The 19,376-nt window shown below is 42.3% G+C and overlaps 1 protein-coding gene across 3 annotated transcripts in view; it reads right to left on the bottom strand.

Moving 5' to 3' along the window:
- Nucleotides 1–19,376, bottom strand: part of mdga2a (MAM domain containing glycosylphosphatidylinositol anchor 2a) — a 93,032-nt gene that overhangs the window by 13,777 nt on the left and 59,879 nt on the right. For all 3 annotated transcript variants that reach the window (XR_012766800.1, XR_012766801.1, XM_075448243.1), the window contains exons 12-13: nucleotides 11,811–11,831; nucleotides 11,365–11,520 (exon numbers count right to left, since the gene is read on the bottom strand). Coding sequence is in view for 1 of the 3 variants with exons in the window: in XM_075448243.1 (XP_075304358.1) it covers nucleotides 11,365–11,520; nucleotides 11,811–11,831 (177 nt within the window). In the remaining 2 variants the exon portion in view is untranslated. The remainder of the gene's footprint in view (nucleotides 1–11,364; nucleotides 11,521–11,810; nucleotides 11,832–19,376) is intronic.

Raw genomic sequence — 19,376 nt, 5'->3', positions numbered from 1 at the left:
AAGAATACATCTGTAAGAATAAGAAAATGAATTGGGATATATATGAAATTTTTTTTATAAAGAATGAAGGAATGGGCTGCAGCCTCGAAAACACTCCAATCAGTGCAATCAAAGCAGGCTTGTAATTCCACTTTGGTGTCGTCGGTCCATCTCCTCACCGTCTTGACCACAGGCTTAGCAGATTTCAGCTTCTGCCTGTAGGTCGGGATAAGATGAACCATTCAGTGATCAGAGAGTCCCAAGGCTGCACGAGGGACAGAGTGGTACGAGTCCTTTAACACAGTGTAGCAATGGTCCAGAGTGTTTGTGTCCCTGGTGGGACACTTAATGTGCTGTCTGTTCGTGACTGAGGTTTGCTCCGTTAAAGTCCCCAAAACAATGAGCAGAGAGTCCGGGTGTTTTTTCTCCACGTTGTATATCTGGTCGGCCAGGTGTTGGAACGCCTCAGTAACACAGGCCTGAAGAGGGATGTAGACTCCGACCAGAATAAACGAGGAAAAGTCCCGCGGTGAATAAACCGGTTTACAGTTTATGAAGAGTGTCTCCAGGGGAGGACTGCATGATTTGTTTAAAACCTTGACATCAGTACACCAACCTTCGTTGATGTAGAAGCAGATTCCAACTCCCCTCGTTTTCCCCGTAAGCTCCGTTCCATGGTCCGCTCGGTGCAAGTGAAATCCAGGCAGGTGGAGAGAAGATGTGCTCACCGAGTCAGGTTTCGGTGAAGCACAAGGCAGCAGATCTGTTTAAGTCCGTGTTGGTTGTGTTGAGGAGCTGCAGTTTGTCCATCATGTTGGCCAGAGAGCGGACGTTAGCCAGGTGATTACACTGGAGCGCAGTGCAAAACCCCCGCTGCCTCAGTCTGAGTAGCGCGCCGGCCCGCTTCCGATGTGTCCGGCATACTCGGCGGAGTCAATAGAGAGCTGCTCCTCCAACAAGTAGCTCTGTAAAACTTACCGGGTCAATGAAAACTGATGAGAAAACTTTACTGGTAAAACTTTATTCCAGTGTTTATGAGTTCTTCTCTGGAGTATATGGCCAGAGAAGGAGCACAAAAGACAGGAAAGATTTGAAGGAAAGGCATTCCTAAGTTATGTCGTATGTACACAGTATCTCTTGGCTAAATGCCTAGACTAGACACTAGCCTTGAGATGCTCCCTTTTAAAAAGCAGGCTCCCGCCCTGAAAAGGCAGGAGTGTGCCATCGGCTAATTGGAACACACATTTCTCCAGATCAGATGCATCTTTTCTGTAAATTTGAGACGGACCTGACGACAGAAATAAAGATTTCTATGTTCGACTAAGTCCGTGTCAGCAGAGTTCTTCACCACTCATTTCTACATCGGCCTCGGCGACCTTCCCTCATATTTACTACACTATGATGGAGGATTTCCGGAAGGGTGGGACAGTGGACTGGGACCCGTTTAAAGTCCTGGTGAAGAGTCCAGCCACTTGGTCTGCGCAGTCCTTCATCACACATGTGGAGACGCCGTCAGGTCCAGCAGCCTTCCTTGGGTTTGCGCCTCACCTCATGCTCCTCCACTATGAGGGTGAGATTGCCACGGGCCGCAGGGTGAAGTGTGGCTGCGTCTGGTTACTCTGCCTCGAAGTCGGCAAAGAAGAGGTTCAGCTCCTCTGCCAGCGAGGCGTCCCCTTCAGCAGCCCCAGAGTTGGTCCTGTAGTTGTTGAGGTGCTGGACTCCCTGCCACACCTGCCTGCTGTTGTTGCTATCCAGTTGGTCTTCAATCCTCCTCCTGTAGTCCGACTTGGCCTCTCTGATGCCTCTCCTCAGGTTATCTCGGGCCGCGCAGTACAGAGCCCTGTCACCAGACCTGAAGGCAATGTTCCTCTCACTCAGCAGCCGCTGGACTTTCCGGTTCATCCAGGGCTTCTGGTTGGGGTAGACCCGGATGTGCTTGTCCAAAGTGACAGTGTCTATGTAGTTCTTAATGTAACACAGAACACTATCCGTGAAAACTCCAAGTCTGAATGTTCAAAGATGTCAGTTTGTCCTGTCGAAACGGTCCTGTCGCTGCTGAGAGGCACCATCTGGCCAGTGTTTTACAGTCTTTGTGATGGTAAGAGCAGTTCACCTGAGGGGGACATATGCAGGGATTAAATGCAGGGAAATGTGATCAGACTGGCCCAGGTGAGATAGTGGCCTAGCTCTGTAGCCTAGCTTGATGTTGGAGTAGACCTTGTCCAGCGTATTGGCTCCTCTAGTCACACATTTCACATGCTGATGCAATGTAGGGAGCACTGTCTTTAAATCTGCATGATTAAACTCCCCTACTAGGATGTCCACAGCGTCAGGATACATGTTCTGATGAATGCTAATTCATCAGGTAGATGTCCGATAGCCAAGTTAGCATTAGCGTCCAGTGGGATGTAAATAGCAGTTTTCATGACCACAGTAAACTCCCTCAGGCCTGCATTTAATAGTCACATTCTCCAGGTCTGGGGAGTGGTGGCTGTCAACAATCACTGTAATCAGAAGAATACAGGCATCCTTCATGCTGTTATTAGTTGCCACCTGTAGCCTCAATTCATCTTGTTGACGAGCGATCTGGCGTTCGTCAGAAAAAGGCTGGGAAGCGGTGGTCTGTGTGGCTGCCTCTGTAGCCTAGCTAGGGCGCCGACCCTGCAGCCTCGCTTCTGCTTCCTCTCCCTGCGTCGCCATCTCACTACGGGGATGGTAACACACAGAGCCGGGGCTCCTTGCTATGTGCACCGTGATCTTGTGTGAGCGGAAAAACTCGGCTGTAACACTCTGCTCATTGCAAACTCCAATCTTAAGGAGATCGTGCCACCTGTAGATGTTGTTCGCCCAACAGAATGTATACAGGACTTAAAACACCACGTACCCAAATAGCCAAACAAAGTACAGACCAAAAAAACACTGAGCTGCTGCAACACTGTGCACCGCCATCTTGATCTTGATCCTGGTCAAGCCATCAAACTCAAGGTCTGTTTCTGTTAAAAGTGCTCCATGCTGCTGTGGTCCACTGGCCTGAGCATCCTCAGAACAAGAGGTCGACCGCTAAGGGTTTGTGGGAGTGTCTGGTGGCTAAGCCTTGATTCCTGGGGCTCGGCTAGGCTCAACCTGCAGAAGCCACAGGATACCATCTTTATGTTCACCACCTGTGGGCAGGAAGTCAGGTGCAGTGTGAGCTGGGTAGCGGGATAGACAGGGGCCTGGGCATGCCGATTTAAAATATATGCATATTGGCTACGAGTTTGATTTAAGACAAAGGGTAATGATTGATTTTTTAGTTTTTTTTGTGGCCAGAACTTCCATTGATGTTTCCAGGAGCTGTGGCAGGAGTGGTCATTGGTACATGTCATAGCTGCAAATGGAGGAGCTGGTGGTAGAGACCAGTAGCGAGAGAAGCTTTCAAGATGGAGAAGGAAGCCTTTTGGGCTTGGTTGTCCATGGGGTAGCTTGTGGTCATCAACTGCCAGGGCAACAGGCCTTCAGCAGGTAAAAAAAGTTCAGACAGGCAGTTGCTATTCACAGGAACTATTGCAAATACCCAGTACATAGATAGAAATAGTAGATAAGTGAATTATCTGTTTTAATCAATGAAGACTCATACATTGAACTAAGATACAATTACAAAATAGATTTGTCAGAGGCAACATTGGCTGAAGATCTAGGGATTGTAGTGTCATGGATAAGGACTATTACAAAACTTCTAATGCACACCAGCGAAAAAAGGTACTTGACTTAAGCTTTAAAAACCTTGAAGTCTAGATATGAAAATGTAAAGTACACCAGCTGGATGACAAGATCTCAACTGCTGTGCCAGAAAAGTTTGATATGGAAAGGAATGTTGGAATTCACTGGGATATTAATTGGACTAAAAGTGTTTATATTGGCCACTTTAAAGTCAAAGTCAAATTTATTCGTATAGCACATTTCATGTACAAAACAATTCAAAGTGCTTTACATAAAATAAAAGCATTGCAGCGGGGAGTGGAAGAAGGATTAAAAATATAAAAAAGAATATAAAGAGAAAAAAATAAAATAATTAAAATGAATTAAAAACAAGCAAAAGTAAAAGATACCGTGCCCCTGACGCGGCGTCGCTATCGCGGATTATCCTGATATATTATCTTTTCGTTTAGCACTAGCTATTGCTAACAGCTTAGGTTGTAAAGACGGTATAAACCAACTTCTAAGGAGTTGTTGCTGTTACTTTTTTAAAGATTACAAATATTCATATGCCATTACTTTAATTGAATGCTCACTAGTTGAATGGTTAAGTTCTGTAATTCGGATAACCCAGAGAAGTGGAGTTAAGGTGTTTTTAGCACACCAGTCCTCACCTCATAGGCAACAGCTGGCAAGACCTAAGGAAGAAGGCCCAGAGACGAGTGCAGTGGAGGACAATCATCGGTGGCCTATGCTCAGGCATGAGTGAGAGTCCTCACCTCACTCTTGTTGCTACATTAAAAGCTATGTTATGCTCTCAGTACGTTAATTTTGCATTATTGGCTTCCTAATAAAGATGGGGGGAGTGAATCCTCTTGTGCAAAAAGAAATTATTAAAACAAAAACTTTAACTGAACAAAAACATCAAACTATTAAATGTGGTTTGCTGAATATCAGATCTCTCCTTTCGAAGTCTCTGTTAGTGAATGAGTTGATTTGTGATCATCATATTGATATATTTTGTCTTACAGAAACCTGGCTGCAGCAGGAGGATCATGTTAGCATTAATGAAGCAACTCCCTCTGACTGTTTAAATGTTCACGTTCCTCGAACCACAGGCAGAGGAGGAGGAGTGGAAGCTATTTTCAGATCAGGGTTACTCATCAGTCCCAGACCCAAGATTAGTTTGAGCTCTTTTGAATCTCTGATTCTCAGTTTTTCCCATGCAAAGTGGAAATCCCAGAAACCTCTTGTGTTTGTTGTTGTGTATCGTCCACCTGGCCCTTATTCTGAGTTTCTGTCTGAATTCTCAGAGTTTTTATCCCAGTTAGTGCTGAGTACAGATAAAGTCATTGTAGTGGGTGACTTTAATATTCATGTAGATGTTGAAAATGACAGCCTGAATATGAGCTTTAATTCTATATTGGACTCTATTGGATTTTCTCAGAGTGTACACAGACCGACTCACTGCCTTAATCACACCCTTGATCTTGTGCTGACTTATGGCATTGAGAGTGAACAGTTAACAGTGTTCCCTCATAACCCTGTCTTATCTGACCATTTTCTGATAACCTTTGAGTTTACATTACTTGACTATACAGTTTCTGAGAAGAAATTTACGTATAGAAGGTGTCTATCAGAGGATGCTGTAACCAGATTTAAAGAATTAATTCCATCATCCTTTTCTTCACTGCCATGTGCAGATATGACAGAGGACGACTACCTAAACTTTACTCCAGCAGCACTTGACTCTCTTGTTGACAGCACTATAGTTTCAATGCGTACAGCACTGGACAGTGTTGCCCCTCTGAAAAGGAAGGTAATCAGTCAGAAGAGGTTGGCTCCTTGGTATAATTCACAGCTGCGTGCTTTAAAGCAGACTGCAAGAAAGCTGGAGAGACAGTGGCGTTCCTCTAATTTAGAAGAGTCTCAGTTAGTCTGGAAAGATAGTTTAATAACGTATAAGAAAGCCCTTCGTAAAGCTAGAACTGCTTATTATTCATCATTGATAGAAGAGAATAAGAATAATCCCAGGTTTCTTTTCAGCACTGTAGCCAGTCTGACTAAGAGTCCGAGCTCTGCTGAGCCAGTTATTCCTTTAACTCTCAGCAGTGATGATTTCATGAGCTTCTTTATTAATAAAATTGTTTCTATCAGAGAGAAGATTGATGGAGTCCTTCCCACTATTATCAGTGATGTATCATCAAGTACAGCAGCTTTAAAAGTATCTTTAGAACCTGATTTGTATTTAGACGGCTTCTGCCCAGTTGATCTCTCTGAACTAACAACAGCAATAGTCTCTTCTAAACCATCAACTTGTGTTTTAGACCCAATCCCAACCAGACTGTTCAAGGAGGTTTTCCCATTAATTGACACTTCCATATTGGATTTGATCAATCTGTCTTTGTTGACAGGATATGTACCTCAGACTTTTAAGGTTGCTGTAATTAAACCTTTACTTAAAAAACCTACTCTTGATTCAGAAGTGTTGGCTCATTATAGACCTATATCCAATCTCCCTTTTATGTCTAAAGTTCTTGAAAAAATAGTTGCAGCTCAGCTTTGTGATCACTTACACAGAAATAATCTGTTTGAAGAGTTTCAGTCAGGATTCAGAGTGCATCATAGCACAGAAACTGCACTGCTGAAAGTTACCAATGATCTCCTCTTAGCCTCTGATAGCGGACTTGTGTCTGTGCTTGTCCTGTTGGATCTCAGTGCTGCATTTGATACGGTCGATCACAGTATCTTATTACACAGACTTGAACATGTTATTGGGATTAAAGGAACTGCATTAGGCTGGTTTAAGTCATATTTATCTGATAGATTTCAGTTTGTTCTTGTAAATGAAGAATCTTCCTCACACACCAGAGTAAGTCATGGAGTTCCCCAGGGTTCTGTGCTTGGACCGATTCTTTTCACTTTATACATGCTTCCATTAGGTAACATTATTAGACAGCATGGCATAAATTTCCATTGCTATGCTGATGATACTCAGCTGTACTTATCTATAAAACCAGATGAACCCAATAGGTTGGTCAGACTACAAGCATGTCTTAAAGACATAAAGACCTGGATGACTCAGAACTGTCTGCTTCTAAATTCAGACAAAACTGAAGTCGTTATCTTTGGACCTGAGCGTTTCAGGGAGAAATTGTCTAGCTATATAGTTACTCTAGATGGTATTTCCTTGGCTTCTAGTTCTACAGTGAGGAACCTTGGAGTTATTTTTGACCAGAACTTATCATTTGACTCCATATAAAACAGGTTTCTAGGACTGCCTTCTTTCACCTTCGTAATATTGTTAAAATCAGGAACATCTTGTCTCAGAGTGATGCAGAAAAACTAATTCATGCATTTGTTACTTCAAGATTGGACTACTGTAATTCTTTATTATTGGGCTGTCCCACATATTCTCTGAAAAACCTTCAGTTGATCCAAAATGCTGCAGCCAGAGTTTTGATGAGAACTAACAGGAGAGATCATATTTCTCCAGTTTTAGCTTCTCTTCATTGGCTCCCTGTTAAATTCAGAATAGAATTTAAGATTCTTCTCCTTACATATAAAGCTCTTAATGACCGAGCTCCATCATATCTTAAAGATCTCATTGTAAGATATTTTCCTAACAGAGCACTTCGTTCCCAAACTGCAGGTTTACTTGAGGTTCCCAGAGTTTCTAAAAGTAGAATGGGAGGCAGAGCCTTCAGTTATCAGGCCCCTCTCTTGTGGAATAAGCTGCCAGTAAATGTCCGGGAAGCAGACACCCTTTCCACTTTTAAGACCAGGCTTAAAACTTTCCTTTTTTATAAAGCTTATAGTTAGGTCTGTTGAATCTGATAGTGTGTCTGCTAGTGTGTCTTGTCCTGCCTCCACCTCTGGCACCCTCTATACTTTCATTACCCCCTACCCGAACCAGGGTTTGAATCCCATTCCCGCTTATCTTACCTCTTTTATTTCTCCCCCTACCCGAACCAGGGTTTGCATCCCCACCCCGCTGTGACTGGTGTGCAGTTGGTGAGAGGCTGAGGTAGCTTGTGGCTGTAAAAAGATGGTTGTTGTGGTGTGAGGAGCAGATCTATATAGGGAGTATAGGGAATTACTCACTGAGTCTGGTCCTTTATTTTATTATTTATTTTTTCGTTAGCACAAGTTTCTTGTGTTTACCTTGAATAGGGATGGCTCAGGTAATCCTGAAACATCCCATAGTTAAGCTGCTATAGGCCTAGACTGCTGGGGGGCCTCATCTGTCACACCTTTCCTCACTTTACTCTCTTTATGTATATGTGATATTATTGTGGTCATTAACTCGTGTTTCCCTGTTCCAACAGATATCCTTTGAATGGTGTTACAGTGCCGCCGCCGCTGCGGCCCTCCCCCCCTTTCTGTCTTCTCAAACCCCAGCTGGTCGAGGCGGATGGCCACCCTTCCTGAGTCTGGTTCTGCCAGAGGTTTCTTCCTGTTAAAAGGGAGTCGTTTCTCTCCACAGTCGCCTCAGGCACGCTCAGGACGGGAGATTGGACCGAAAAACAAAAAGTTTTCAGTGCAATCTGTTGGTTTTCTTAGCTAGGAAATTGTTTTTGAATTGGCTCTATATGAACGAATTGGATTATTTTATGAATTATGATTATTATTAATTAATTGAATTCCAATTGGCTTGAATTGGACTTACTATCTAAGTGCCTTGAGATGACATTTGTTGTATTTGGCGCTATATAAATAAAAATGAATTGAATTGAATTGAATTGAATTGGGTGAGTAGCTGCTCACTCTGTCCCTTCAAATAGTCTCGTCTTTGCAGAGATGTTTCCGTAGGGGTGAACGGCCATTGTGCTTAAACCAAGAGATTTTTTTTTTTACCAAAGCCTATATTATTCATTTCAGTAAGGAAATTGGAAATTGTATCAACTTGTTATAAAAAAAGCACAATATATCATTTTTAAGATTGGATTGGAAGGGTACACAGAAATATGTAAATGTGGAAATTACCATTGCAACTAAATAGAGACACCCATAGAAAATGTTCCAATTAAAGTAAATAGAAATGTATTTGCATGCTTGTATTGCATAAGTGGAGAACAGTCTTAAGAGGAAAGGCTTAAAGAAAGAGGGGAGGAGACCGATTCTTCCTTCGGGGAATGTAAGAAGATAAGTTCTTATCAAAGCCAGTCTCTCAGTCACCTTAGACCCATATCAGTTTGCCTTCAGAGTGAATAAGTCTACAGAAAATGCCACAAAGACTGACAGTGCTCTGTCTTCAGCTAAAACTTCAGCTTTTACAGTGGACGGTTGGTCCATAAAAGCTCACAGATTTAGGTATTTTGTTCCCCATCAGACCAGTGACTTCCTTACTGTCATCTAAAACAATCAGACTAGGCCCACACATCTCAACCATCTTGACACTCTGCACTTGTGTCACACAAGACTGTGTGTTGAGCTTCCTTTGCTAAACCCATGACTACATCCCCATCCATCCTTTCAACACCATCATCGAGTCAGTAGATAACACAACAGTCATTGGACTTAATTCACTAGGTGACGAGACTGCCTACATATAAGGAGTCCTGAAACCAGTGCTCAGAGAACAAACTTACCCTCACATCCTCAAAGACAGAAGAGCTCAGCATAGATCAGAACACACTACACATCCTTGAGGACAGAGTGGAAAGAGTCCTTTCCGTCATTGGTACACACATTGCAGAAGATGTCTTAGACCACCAGCGCCAAAGCAACAATCAGGAAGGAAAAGCAGACACTATTCTGAGGATCCTCCTGCAGTAGAAGCATCCCATGGTTTTTAAATTGCTGCTCAATAAATTAGGTTGTTACACTTGATTTTCAGTCTTTTTTCAGGCAAAATAATTCAAATTAGTAGTGCAGACTCACTTTGGATTCCCAAAACGAGGAGTTATTGAGGACAGTTACCTAGGACAGTCAAACGCATCAAACCATCCCTCTGTTTAGGTGAACATTTGTGTTCCTCTTTATTGTTAATGACCTCAGTCAATAACAATGAAGAACATGTCAGAAACACATACACCAAAAATGTGTAAAATTCAGTGTAAATTTCAACTTTGTAAAACATGCAACCAAAAACCTTTCCTGGTTGCAGCTAACCGTATTATCAATCAGTTTGGTCATTTAATATGCAAAACCTAATCTGGCACCATAAAAAAATCCCCAGACACAGATTTTCAAGGGTTCACGGCAAAGTGTGCGTGCTAGTTAAAGACAGGAAACCTGGGTGGTGCTATTACTTTAAAAAAAAAAAAAAACACTTTCTGCCCTCTTACTTGCCTTTGTTCAACCAGATATACAGAGTTCTGATTTATTTGCAAAAGGCAGACTTTTTACCCATATTGTACATCCATTCAAATATTGTTTCAGTATTGTAAAGAGTTGGTTATAGTTAAGCATTTGTGAAACCAAAAAAGCTCCTATGTTCTTTCTTCAAGGGTTGTTTTAATAGATGACCAATTCTAAAAAAAAAGATAGATATATACAATTATTTCATCAGGTCTATTTCTGTTGTAAGAGCAGCAAGTAATTCTGAGATCTGAAATGCACAACTCTCACAGCAAGGGGTCAGAACAGGCTGGTGTGGTGAAGAACTAAAATGTTTTTCATCTCTTGTATTTGATGAATCACTGATCAAACTTGAAGGTTTAGCTGATTAATCCTGGAGGCACAGAGAACACTGAACTAAATGCTTTAAAGGTTTAAAGGTGTGAAAAATCTACACACAAACTGACTGACAGTGAATGCACAACATCAGTGTCCACTGAAGTGTGGCTTCTTCTGACCAGATTAACATTAAATAAGGGTTGTTCAGAAAAAAGAACTCTCTGAAGACATTTTCTTATTTTCAGAGTATACTCTCAGGGTATCTTAATGCACAGTTGACAAAAAGAGGGATTTAAGAATAAGAATATGAAAATGCATTAAAACACAGCTGTAGCTCTAATGGTGCTCATCATCCCTGTGTGACACAATTCATAAACAAAACTATATCACAAAGTTTACAGTCCTCAAGATCATTTCACTAATATTACAGCTAAAGCCCAATTCGCACGGGATAAGTATTACCTATGGACCCCCCGTAATTCGTAATAATTGCGGAGAATGTCTGAGTTCTTAGTCCTGTGCGAATGCGCCATGTCCGTGATTTGTGGGGTAATAATTCCGCCGCGAATTACCTACTGTATTTCGGCGAAACACAGAAGTCCTGTGGTAATTTAAGTCCCGTCTGAACGCACACCTGTGTGTTCAACCTATGTGTACAACCAGGTACAACGGGGCAAAACAGGAAGTTACGACAATTACGGAATATCCGCTCATGATGTCTGTGATTTCAGTAAATTACAGACTTTTGCTTGTCCCATCCGAATGCGCCACAAAAAATTACAGAGGTGCGGGGGTAGTTGCGAATTACCAGTGATCCATAGGTAATACTTATCCCGTGCGAATTGGACTTAAGACAGTAAAGTCATTTTTTAATGAAATTTTACATGTTTGAATATATGTTTGGATCTTTTTAATGGGAAAACATATCAATTGCATTTTATGTCTTGGGAGAGTCTTTATGTCGCCACATTTTGGAGACTTTGGGAAAAATAAAGGCAGTCTCCATCAGGTACTTGAATAGGTTTCGAGGTGGTTTATGTTGAAATTTTCTTTTTTTTTCATTACGTAGGTGTGTGGAGGTGTGTGTACCCTGTTTGGAGCCAGTGTGGTCGGAGTTTGGTCCTGTGTTTGGTGTGTTTTTGGTGTTCCGTGTGGCAGCACTGCGGCGTGTCCAGTCAAACTCGTCTTCTTTGTCCTGAGAGAACACACACAACGCCTCGTCCTCAAAACCACACTGGAACTCCCCTGAACACACACACACACACACACAAACACATATATACTTAATAATAAGACAACACATGTTACAAATATTAGAAATACAAGAAAAACAGAACATTTCTGATGCCCAAAAGGATAAGCTACCTGTAAGACTCAACTGAGGTAACAGAAGTCTACCGACAGTGCAGATTAATGACAGACTCAGGCTTTAACCAGATACTCAATATAAAACTCCTATTGGAAGTTAGTTGTTTGAAACTAGAGTAGAACGAACAGGGTTGAGTATGTGTGTATCAGAGTGGAGAGATACTTACTGAGATGCGGGTTAACGGGAGCTGTGGAGGATAAAAGAGCAGACCAGCATCAGACCCATTACACCAGCAAATCTCCACAGAAGCAAAACATTCAGCTTCAGAGGTTTCAGTTGCAGAAAAACATTTCAACACACACAAGAAGCAGATGTAATAAAGACAGGGTGGAGAGCAGTGAGGGAAATACGACTCCATGGGACATATTTTTTTTCTTCTTAATACTTTTTTTGAGGGCTTATGTTGAATCAGTAATACTTGTTGGGTTTAGGCAATAAAATCCCTTGGTAAGGGGTTAGAAATCAAAACCATTTAGTTTGGGTAAAAAAAAAAGAAACAAACAAAAACATCATGGTGTCACGGCCATGGGGTTTTCCCCATGTTTTTAGTTTTATGTTGTATCATGTTTTAGGTTTCATGTCTTGGTTTTTGAGTTCTTGTTTTTAGTCTTGCCATTGTTTTTCCCCTCACTTCCCATGCCTGATCATGAGTTCATTCCCTTCACCTGTCCATCGTTCCCCAGCTGCACTCACTCACCCATCACTCTCAGTTCACCATTTAGTTTCCATGCTCCCCTTTCAGTATGGGATTTCTTTCCCCGATCTCACCATTCCCTTGTCACGTCAAGCCACGCAAAGATAAGTGTTTATTTTTTATTTTTTTCCATGTCATGTTAAGTCTTTTGTTTTGTTTTGTTTTGTTGTCACAGTGATATTCATGTTTTATTTTCCACAGATCAGTTTTGATATCCGGCTCAGCCGTGCCTTGTTTTAACCTTTGTTTTATAAATAAACCAAGTTTGCTTTCTCACCTCTGGAGTCCGCATCCGTGTCCTGCCAACCCACCAATACCTGACACGTGGTTAGTGGAATACTTTCTGAAACTCCAACATAAACTTAACAGACGCATATGCCGCTTATGTCACAAAACTCCCAACAACTAGAGGTTGCATACAGTTCAATTCATTTTTATTTGTATAGCGCCAAATACAACAAATGTCATCTCAAGGCACTTAGAGAATAAAGTCCAATTCAAGTCAATTGGAATTCAATTAATTGTAATCATAATTATTCATAAAATAATCCAATTCGTTCATATAGAGCCAATTCAAAAACAATTTCCTAGCTAAGGAAACCAACAGATTGCACTGAAACTTTGTTTTCGGTCCAATCTCCCGTCCTGAGCGTGCCTGAGGCGACTGTAGTTGCCTGCATAAAGAAATGACTGAAGGGGTAGTTCTTTGTAGGAGGAGGGTTTTAAATCTTCGCTGGACTTTCAGTAGCACTATAAGAGTCCTGGTAATGCAAAGGTTTCACCATCCTAATTGTCTTGATTGCCATTTTAAACCTGCGAATAAAAGGCATGTGTGGTGGGAATTGCAGGGTTTATCTGGAGGCTGCCAATGTACCACAACATGCTTTTTTTTTTCACCCCTATTTTTCTAAAATAATATATCAGTTCATCATGATACAGATTGTAAGACAGCCTGGAACATGTTGTTTGGTGCTGAGCTAATGCTTCATGATCAGCCAGAACAAACTGAGTTCTGTGTGTTTCTGTACGTCCAACACTGTGTGGACGGGTTTATGCCGAGTATGTTTCAATTCCTGTATCCAACACCACAATGCAGACATGTCATGTCATATGCTGAGCTTTAGAAGGGTCATGTAATGTAGCGGCATCTGGTGGAAGTGTTTAACCAGATGAACTTCCAGCATGAATCCTTGCTGTGTTTCTATGGGAGATAAAAAGATTTTTAGTGTTTATGTCATCACATTAACTCAACAGCCCAGAGCAGAGCATTTGAACGTTCTTCGACCTTCCTCTTGCACCTTTTGTGTCCTGTGTCTGTCTTCCCCTGCATTTGATTCTGGTTACTTTGTTGAGTACTTGTGCACCTTTTGTTAAAGGGGATAGAGAATCAAAATCATCTTTTTCACGTTTTTGGTGTTAGTTCTGAGTCTCCCCGCTGTGGGGAGTACACACGAAGTGCCAGCAAGTGTCAGAACCTCTGTTTCAAGTACTCCACCTTTTTTGAATTGCCGCCAGAAAAAGTGCCAATCCGTTTTTGAGCAAAAGTGACGTCACTTTTGGCACAATCGCCCCCCCACACCCAAATCCACAGCCACCCCCTTACAGACACGCCCCTTCGGCGAGAAACAGAAACTGGTGTGCCTTCCAAGGCTGTGAAAGCGGACTACGATCCCGGAAAGCAATGTTCGCGATCAATGGCTTTTATTTATTTTTAACAGCATCCCCAGTACATACAACCGCCGACTTTTCCTTTGCGCTGCGCATTTCACGGAGTACAGTTTCACAAACCTTGCACGATTCTGAGCAGGCTTCAGTCGGAATTTAATGCTCAGTAGAGGGTCAGTTCCGACAGGGACAGACACAGACTGCAGCGAGGTGTGTCTCGCTCCGGTGATCACCTGCACGTCTCCAGGACTATGGGGCGAGCAGGTCGGATCACAGCTGACCCTTCTCACCCTGCACATGGACTATTTGCACCGCTCCCCTTGGGGAGGAGGCTTCGGTCCCTTCGGACCAGAACCTCCCGTCACAAAAACAGTTTTTTCCCCCTTGCAGTTGGACTTATGAACACTTCATAATCACCTCATAACCTGCCCCAGTCACTTTACCATCATTAAAATTGCACTAACGAAGCTGCACTTTTGTTGCTCTGTATATTGGATACTGTGTATTGTTGTACACACCTTGTACATTTTATATTAATATATTTTTATTCTTTATTTTTTATTATAATATCCTATGTTACATGTTTGCACCTTACGCTGCAGCAAATTCCTAGTTAGTGAACACTGTTCACTAACAATGGCAATAAAACGAATTCTGATCCTGATGAGCTTTCTTTCCAGTCAGTGTATTACTCTATAGCTCTGTTTTCAGTGAGAGCAAGGGCAGCCAATCAAGCATCGGCAACCGAATAGCGCCAACACCTACCTGCATTTCATAATGAGGTTGCCAGATAAGCTCTGAAACGACGCCAATAAGGGAAAAAGACGCATTCTAAACCCAGCATAGTAACAGCTGTTTCAGAGAGCCTTTTAGGGAGGTTCTGAGCCATTACAGACCCAACCAATTTTTTTTGGGCTACATATCACATCACAGAACAAGGATTAATGCCCCCATTCAACCATTCTCTATCACCTTTAAAGAAATAAGTGTCTGAGATGGACGTCATATGTTGTTATTGAAACATGTTTGTTTATAGTTGTAACGGTACTCCATGATTCTGAGGAGAAAGTAAACGTAATTGTGGACATCTGTATGAAGAGTAGATACAATTTGCTAATCTCATAGACAAAATTTAAATCACAGTAGAACATAAAAACCATCCAATGCTGAAGGCGAGAAATCGTACTACTTTATATAAAATATCGCCTCATCTTGAATTTTATGAAAGCAACATGTCTGAAAACAGTTGGAACAGGTACATGTTTGTCACTGTAGTATCCCCTCATCTGTCTGTGAATGTCTGGGAACTGAGACCAGCTGCTGGACCTTTCAGAGACGAATGTTCTCCCATTCTGGTCTGATAGAGGATTCTAGCTTCACAACAGTCCTGGGTCTCTTTTGTCTTAATTTGTGTTTCATGATGCAGCAAATGTTTTCAGTCGGTGAAAAGTCTGTAATCAGGCCTGGACTCTTCTACCACAAAGCCATGCTGTTGTAATAGATGCAGGATGTGGTTTGGCTTTGTTTTGCTGAAATATGCAAAACCATCTTTGAAAAAGACGTGGCCTGGGTGGGACTGTATGTTGCTCTAAAACCTGGAAATACCTCAGTCCCAAAAGGGCCATTTATATTGACAGTATCAGCTGCGTGAACACAACACAGCGCCATTCAGACATCCAGTCAGTGGTGATTAGGGATGGGAATTGATAAGATTTTTACGATTCCAATTCCATTTTCGATTCTGCTTAACGATTCGGTTCTTTATCGGTTCCCTTATCGATTCTCATTTGGAGAAAAAGGACAACAAACCGGTCGATTAGCATCAACTTTTTTTAGTTTAGAAGTAACACGAGTCATGACCTTACAAACCCAACAACAGTGAGGTCCACATTGGTCTATCATGGCCTGGGTAATTTAAGTCTTCCCTGCTCTGGTGAAAGGAGAAGCTGGAGGTAGACGTGAACTGGGGGTAGTACCACCAGCCTCTGGCTCTGAGCCAGTCAGGCTCTGTCTCTCATGATTTCATCTAAATGTAATGCCTGAGAAGGCATTCATTTAACCTTAACCGTTACTAACAGCAGGTTTTACAATGAGGGAAATGGCGCTGACATGATAGGCAGTGTTTGTTAGTTAGTTAGTTACCTGCAGTGTTAGCTGAGGACATGCTAACGTTGCTAACATTGCTGGGTTCAGATTCACCGACGTTAATCATTCATTCATAGTTATTGCATATTGGTAGTATTTCCTCCCTTTGGTGAAATATTCACTTTGCAAGTTGCCCTGTTGTCGTCTTTTTTAGGGATGTGTAATCAAACTTTCGAGCATTTGTACCGCTTGGGCGCCATGTTTACTGTTGACTGCTGGCTGCACTGGACTCGCCACGCAACGTTGCGTGGTGACGTCATTCATGCTGGAATCGATAAGGGAATCGTTTGCAAAATCGCCAAACGATTCCAAGGAATTGAAACGCAGGGAACCGGTTCTCAACAAGAACCAGTTCTCGATTCCCAGACAATGATTTCTGGAAGTGTTGCTAAGCCATGCAGTGATTTCCATTGCAGAATCATGTCCGATTTTAATGGAGCGCCGTCTGAGGACCAGATCAGGGGCATCCAATCCTGATTTTCAGCTGAGTCTCTAGTGCACAGAGATGTCTCCAGAACTTTGGAATCTTTTGAGGATATTATATGGTGTGAGGAGCAGTGATGGCTGGCATTAGGGGGGTGACTCTGGGATGCCAGTGGTCATTGTCTAGCCTCCTGGAGGTGTCGTGGGCCCAACTAGACGAAACACTGATGAAAGGAGGTTCCCACCTGATGACCCCAATGACATGTTGGTCAGCACTGCTCACTGGTCTATATAGGGAATTACTCACTGAGTCTGGTCCTTTTTATTTATTTATTTTTTCTTTAGCACAAGTTTCATGTGTTTACCTTGAATCCAAATCTAGCCTAGCTAGTGACTGTTGTGAATAGGGAAGCTGACAACAAGGGAAAGACCATGTGACAGATTGGAAAGACAGCTGACAGGAGGCAAAGACCCCAAAGGTGCTGCCATGGGCTAGCAATCCATGGTAGCGGTAGCGAGGCCTAGCAGCTTTGTTACAACCAACATAAGCTACAAACAGATTAAAGAGAATACCCCTAGAGTCAGCGAGAGCAGGGGCGGAAGATGACTCACAGGCAGACTACATAGCAACTGACACTGGAACGAACATTACTATGAGGTGGAGATGTGACTCAGTGAAGGATAGGGGCACGGACCTATTCTCTAGGGCTTGAACTGGGCAGAATGGTTCTCAGAGGAAAGAGAGCGTAGTTGGACATAATAAAAGTGGTAGGCTAGGCAAGTAAGCTCCAGGTTTGTCCTTGTGGCTGGCAGAAAGTAACATCAGTTAGAGGCCTTAAAATGCATCAGGGAAGAAAGAGATGTGTGGTAAAAGAAGGGCAGTGTGGCCGAATCGATCAGTACTTTTTAAGAAGTCAATCGAGTAAGTCGGATGAAGTCCAGCGGCAGGTAGAAAACCACAGTCCGAAGGATGTCAATAACACAGCTACGGAAGTGGAGGAGGTTCTAAGAAGGGATGCAGCTGATACTGAGGTGAACAGGCCAGTTAAAGAGAGAAATATGGAGCAGAAAGCTAGAGTTAAGTGGCCTAGGGCAAATAGTAACAAAGAATGGGAGGCAGTCAATAAAGATTTGTCAATAATATTAGGTAGGTCAGGAGGAAATGCGAGCGATAGGCTAGAGAAGATGGGAGATATAATTTACTCCTATGGTGTAGAAAGATTTGGGGTGCAAGATAGAAAGAGGGTTGAAAGAGTACATTTAGTTAAGTCTAGATGGCAAAAAGAGATGGAAAAATTGATTAAGGAAAGAAGGAATTTAAGAAAGCAGTGGAAAAAAGCTACAGAAGAAGAGAGGGAATTAATGTTTTGCAGGAAGAATTGAGAGGCAGGCTAGCAATACTCAGAAGGGCTGAATGTCTTAGGAAAAAGAGAAAGAAAGAATATACAAGGATGGCATTTTACAGGGACCCGTTCAAGTTTGTTAAAGGATTGTTTAACCAGGAAAAGGGAGGGCAGCTTAAGGCAACAAAGTTAGAGGTGGAAGAGTATCTAAGAAATACATATTCAGATCTTGAGCAGCGTAGAGTAGCAGGCCTTCCACCTGACATGCCACCATTAGGAGAGATAGCTCATAAGATGGATGTTAGACCACCTAGGTGGAAGGAGGTTGAGGAGGTAGTCAGGCGTGCAAAGGCTTCATCGGCCCCAGGGCCAAATGGAGTCCCCTACCGGGTTTATAAAAGTGCACCTGATATCCTAAAGTTTTTGTGGAGGCAATTAATAGTTTGGGAGAAACAGGTTATTCCTAGAGCATGGCGTAGGGCAGGAGGCGTTCTTATTCCAAAGGAGAAAGAGTCCTCGGCCCTGAGTCCGTTCCGGATTATCTCTCTCCTAAATGTAGAGGGGAAGATTTTCTTTAGTGTAGTTGCACAGAGATAAGCTAGTTATTTAGAAAAGAATAGCTTAATAGATACTACTGTGCAGAAGGCAGGAATACCAGGTTTCGCAGGGTGTTTAGAGCACACTAGCATGATTTGGCATCAGATTCAGACAGCCAAGATTGAGAAAAAAGACTTGCATGTTATATTTCTTGATCTAGCAAATGCATTTGGTTCAGTGCCACATAGCCTTATTTGGGAAGCATTTGAGTATTTTAGAGTGCCTGTAGTAGTGGTTAACGTAGTAAGAGCATATTTTCAGGATATTAGACTGTGCCTAAGTACAGCAGGTTTCACAACAGGTTGGCAGAGGCTAGAAATAGGCATTATGGCAGGGTGTACGATTTCTCCATTAGCATTTACAATGGCGATGGAGATAATTATTAGAGCTTCCAAGTGGGTTGTAGGTGGAGAGAGATGTCAGGATGGCATGCGTCTTACACCAATTAGGGCATACATGGATGATATGACGTTAGTGACTACAACAGTGCCATGTATGAAGAGAATACTTGAGAGACTTAATAAAAATCTAAAGTGGGCTGGTATGAAAATCAAACCTACTAAGTCTAGAAGTATCTCAATAAGTAGAGGGAAATTAAGTGATAGAAAGTTTGTAATAGATGAAGAAAACATTCCAATAATTAGGGAAAAGGCAGTAAAGAGTTTAGGCAGGTGGTACCAGGCAGACATGAATGATGGAGAGCAGGCAGTGCAGTTTCGGAAAGATGTTGCTGAGGGACTGGATAGAATAGATAAATCAGAGCTTCCAGGAAAGTTGAAGCTGTGGTGTCTGCAGTTTGGATTGTTTCCTAGGTTGATGTGGCCACTGTCTGTGTATGAGATTCCATTATCTGTTGTAGAGAAAA

Source organism: Odontesthes bonariensis, chromosome 17, assembly GCF_027942865.1.
Source record: "Odontesthes bonariensis isolate fOdoBon6 chromosome 17, fOdoBon6.hap1, whole genome shotgun sequence".
Taxonomy (NCBI): Eukaryota; Metazoa; Chordata; class Actinopteri; order Atheriniformes; family Atherinopsidae; genus Odontesthes; species Odontesthes bonariensis.
The sequence above is the reverse complement of the archived record's forward strand: the minus strand, read 5'-3'. Positions and strand labels throughout refer to the sequence as shown.